Genomic DNA, 5010 nt, shown 5'->3' on the forward strand with positions numbered 1-5010 from the left:
AAAAATACTAATTGAAGGATAGAATTTACCTTTCTAGACCCCAAATTTGCAGAACTAATGCAAGCCAACTACAGCTAATAACTGAACACATTAGGGTAGTATCAGTGACAACATTTCAAATTTTAATTCCCAGTTGATTATCAGTAATAATATAGTATCTTCTGCATGGCCTTTGGCGAGAGCGGCTAGCACAGTGGCTATTAACACTTGTCTTAGCTTCCTGTGGGCATGCAACAAATTCCCATAACAGTGGAAAAAGAACAGAGATGTGTTTTCTCACAATTCTGGAGCCAGAAGTCTAAAGTCAAGGTGTTTGCAGAGCTGCATTCCCTTCCAAGGCTCCAGGGAAGAATCTGTTCCCTGCCTCTAGCAGTTTCTGGTAGCTGCCACACCAGCATTCCTTGCCACTCCTTGGTTTGTGGCCATATCCCCAACCTCTTCCTCTGTCCTCACAATGCCTTTTCCTGTTCCTATGCTTAATCTCCCTCTGCCCTCTCTTAAAAGGACACTGATGTCCACCCATATAATCCAGGAAAACTGCCTCATTTCCAACTCCTTAAGCACATCTGCAGAAGAACTTTTCCAAGTACCTTCACAGGTTCCAGGGATTCTAAGTGGACATACTTTCTGGAGCCATGAGTAGCCAACTGCTGTACCACTATTCCCTACTGTGAGTAAAAAGTGCTTTTTTCCCCACTGATCTAGTTATTTGTATGTAGGAAACATACGGGATTATAACCAGCAGCTTTTCTCAACTACTATGAGTTTCAGTCTTGTTGATTCTCTGAGGCTTTCCAAAGACTGTATTACTTGCAAATAATCCACATTTGCCTCTTCCATGATGTAATTTCTTTCTTGTCTTACTGCAATGGCTAGAATAAAAGACTGCCTTTTTTTCATCCAACACTAACCAGTTGGAGATGTTTTAAATCAGGCTAAGGAGATACAATGCTGTTTCTACAGAACTAATTTTATCAGCAGTACCTGCTGAATTTTAGTAAGTTTTGTTTGTTTTTATTAGAGACAGACTTGTGGCCAATTTTGGTAACCGAAATAAAATAGAGTTGAAGAATGAGGAGTAAGGATGTGAAGAATCTGAAAAGGAGACTCTTCACTATTCTAGTACTTTCCACCACTCAATAGCAGCTCACCCAAGTATTCACTGAGGGCGGAAGCTTACCCAAGACTCACTATGTGGAAGGACGGAAACCATTTTATCTCCTTCAGGGGTCTCCTCTTGAGAAATAACAGATTGTTGAGAGATCAGATCTAGGAAGGGGAGAAAAAAAAAAGACCAGTTTTTCAAATGGATTTCTTAAACTAGAAATTCTTTCCTAAGTCTCATATCTCTCTAGAGTAAAATGTAGAAGAAACAGAAGTTTTCCTATTCTTTAGAACAGTCATAGATAAATTTTCTATTAAAATCCAAGCCTTTCTCTCTACCCCATAAAACATTCATTGAATTCCTAAGCTTATAAAAAATTCCATTTATCTAATGCCACCTGTTTTAAAGTAATTAACTCACATAATTATTTTAAAAATATTTGAGATGTGTTAAAGTAAAAGCATTTTTAAATGTATCAACTTTTTAAAAAAATGTCTTGCTTTCCTCAGTTAAGCACTGTTTCTCATAGTGCTTTGTTTGCAGAAAAATATATTTTCAGGACCCATTTTTAGAATTCATCATATTACCCCTGCATTCCCAGCTAGAAACAGTTGAAGTACTCTATACAGCCCTTAACCTTTCTGAAACAGACAAAAAGAAACTTATTGCATGAAAGTACCAAGCTGATCTCAAGAACAGATTCTACCTTTGGGGTGACGAGCAAATTCCTAAAGATGGAAATAAAAAATCGGAACACATGAGCTACTGACAGCTCTAAAAAAAGTAATTTTTATAATCATACTCTACTTACTTTCTCATGAAAAGAGTCTTAGGCAGCTGATTAGATAAGCACAGAAATTAAGAAACATATGTAATCAAAGAGAAAAGAGATTAAGGAAACTGTTCTATCTCAAAGAATGCAAGAGCACTCTAACCAGGAACTTCTTTCCCACAGGGGCCTCCACAGAGGCCTTCATTTAGAAAGTACCATAACAGGGACAAATATTTGTAGTATTACTAGAGAAACTGTAGAAGAGTTGAGCACATGGCCTCAAATGGTTAGCTTCCCTAGTCTTTTAATCAGTATTTTATAATGCCAGCATTGTTACAATCCATCTTCTATCTATGCATAATTAATAATAATGTAATTATGAAAAATGTAATTCAGCTCTTTCTTCCTGAAGGTGCTGGAAATGCACTATCCAGTAAGACAGCTGTTTGCCATAGACAGCTGAATTTAAATTAATTAGAAATTCAATTCTGTTGGCACTAGTCATCTTTCACGTGCTTAATCTGAGGCACAGAGCAATACATTTTCATCATTTCAGATCCTGTAATTCTCACAGCAGAACTGCAGAAAAGATGGTATCCCCTTTATAATTAAAGAAATTAGGACCCTCCCTGATGGCACAGCAGGTTAAAGCACAGCACTAAGACGCTAAAGCCATGTCAGCATGAGCTCGATCCCCGCCTGCCCAGGAGGTGATCCACATGTAGCGGCTGACTTCTCCTGACCCACCCACTGCTCCCCTCAGCAGTGTACTTCATTGACCTGCCTGTTCTGCCCTGTACTCTTGTCTCAGGTAAAGCTTCTCACCGCCCCTGCACCTCTGGCCTTTACCCCAGTTCTGTATGCATAAAAAAAAATAAATCTTTTTTTAAAATACCAAAAAATACATAAAAAAAAATTAAAGTTCTGAGAGATAGCATAGCTTGCCCAAGAGCCGAGTTCAAGACAGGGCCGACTCAAACCCAGTGTCAACCACGCAGAGACTCATATCTCATAATAAATTGCTTTCTTTTGGCTAGACCACTTTCGTACCTCGTGAGGTGCCCCATAGACATCCTGCGTCTATAAACTCACCTTCCTTTTCTTCAAGCATTTGAGTCAAATCCTCTACTAGGGTCACCACCTCCTCACTACTCTCAGGATGCTGTGACTTTACCCAAATCCTGATCTCCCCAGGCAAAATGGTCAGGAATTGCTCAAAGACCAGAAGCTCTAAAATCTGTTCTTTTGTGTGGATATCTGGCCTCAGCCATCCAATGCAGAGCTCCCATAGCTGATTCAGGGTTTTTCTGGGTCCAGACACTTCTGAGTAAGAAAACTTTCTGAACCTCTGTCTGAAAGACTCTGGGTCAGTGGTGTATCCTCTTAAGATGGTGTCTTCATCCCCACAAGCATCCATTTTTAGGACCGCGTTTTGTTCACTTAAGACCAGAGTTTGAGGGTCTGGGGAAGGGGTGGTCATCTTGTTCAGGAATCCAGTCCTCTGTAGCTGCTCCTCAAGTATCAGTGTATTCCACCAAGAGGGACTAGAGACGACAAAAATATGCAAGGTTCCAAGAATTTAGTTTATGGTCTTGAAGAAACTATTAAGAAGATTAAATAAGTGAAGCAAGTTAACTGACAATACTGTTCTTGGTTTGGTTCAAATACAGATAAACATACACATAACTTTCAGAAGCTAGAACAGCCCTGCCCAACTACTATGTTAAAGAATAACATAGTAGTTTTCTTGTAGGTGAAAAGTCCGGCTGTTACTTCAGGGTAATTACAAGTGTACACCCAGGAAATAGTACTTTCAAACTAAATAGGGTCCTGCCACAAATGTATTCAACGCCCCCGGCTCTCAGTACACATCCACACACTTCCCACCAGTGGTTCATCTCAGCAGTCTGACTTCATATTTGACTCTTAGATTTCTCACATAATCAGTCACCAGGTTCTGGTAGCTTTAATTCCAAAGAACCTCCCCATTCTATTCCTGGCACAAAACCAGACATATAGTTTCTTCAATTCAGGTTCACACCGTGACCTATTCATTTCCTCAAATATGAAATATATGTTCCTATCACTCCCCAATACTCTCAAAATCCAAATGTAAAGGTCATGCATGATAATGGGCATAGCTTGCACTGATGATGTCACCTCTTAAGCTCCAGCTGCCCGGATGGATGCTGCAGCCATAAAAATGTATCTCCCCATTCTCACACTGCTGTATACTTTCACTCTTTTTCTTTTTTTAAACCCAACTCCTTTCACCTGTCATTTCTGGTGTGAAGCTCTCAGATCCTAAGTGAAATTTTGCAGATTCTTTCATCCTCATGAACTGGGGTGCTGTGGAGGTAGACAAGGGGTCCCCCTTTCACAGAGCACCCAGGAAAAATAGCCATATAGACTAAGATGTGCTACAATGCAAGTGATAATTATATTGCAATTAAGATACCAATAATTACACAGCCAAATACAGAGCTGGGAACACAGCGTGCATGAAGCCATTTATTCTTCTGCCATACTTAGGTGTCTACTACTTACCTGGCGCCCTGCTGTCAACTGGGACTCTGCAATAAAACATGCATCTAGATCCCCAGGGAGATTACAAATGAAGCTCTGTGAAAATGTGACGCAGGTAGAAAGAAGTTCTTAAAAGGAGGGCGGGACGTGAAGGTTGCCCATAGGGGACACGCAGCAATGTCTGAGGACATTCTTGGTTACCGTGGCTGGGGAAGGAGGGATGCTGCCGGTACAGAACTACGATTCCCGGGAAATGCCGCTGAACATCCTGCAAGACAGCGGGCAGCCCCACTCCGCCCAAAGCACACCCAAGGAATTTTCCCGCTAACACAAAGTACCGAAGTTAAGAGACACTGCGCTCAGAGAGGGGATGGAGCAGCGTCGGAGGAAATCTCCTTCATTCAGGAGCTCGCCGATCTCCCAAGGCAGCAAAGCGAATGCAAAGCCAGATCGGTCTGCTGCCCTCAGCCCCCACCAGCCCCAGGTGCGCCCTCGGAACTGGCAACTCCAACTCCTGCGGGCCCCCAAAGTAGGAAACCGGGACAACCAATACCTGCGTCAGGACCTGCAGCCAGCCAGGACCAAAGCGCCACCGCAATGAGCTTCT

General features: G+C 41.7%; 1 protein-coding gene across 1 annotated transcript in view; it reads right to left on the reverse strand.

The window, feature by feature from the left end:
• ZNF483 (zinc finger protein 483) overlaps positions 1-3414 on the reverse strand; it is an 8827-nt gene extending 5413 nt beyond the window's left edge. The window contains exons 1-2 of the mRNA XM_012721273.1: positions 2970-3414; positions 1181-1269 (exon numbers count right to left, since the gene is read on the reverse strand). Of these exons, the coding sequence (XP_012576727.1) occupies positions 1181-1269; positions 2970-3357 (477 nt within the window). The 5' untranslated portion in view covers positions 3358-3414. The remainder of the gene's footprint in view (positions 1-1180; positions 1270-2969) is intronic.
• Positions 3415-5010: the final 1596 nt, after the last annotated feature.

This window comes from Condylura cristata, unplaced genomic scaffold (genome assembly GCF_000260355.1).
Source record: "Condylura cristata isolate star-nosed mole 26May11 unplaced genomic scaffold, ConCri1.0 scaffold00006, whole genome shotgun sequence".
NCBI lineage: Eukaryota > Metazoa > Chordata > Mammalia > Eulipotyphla > Talpidae > Condylura > Condylura cristata.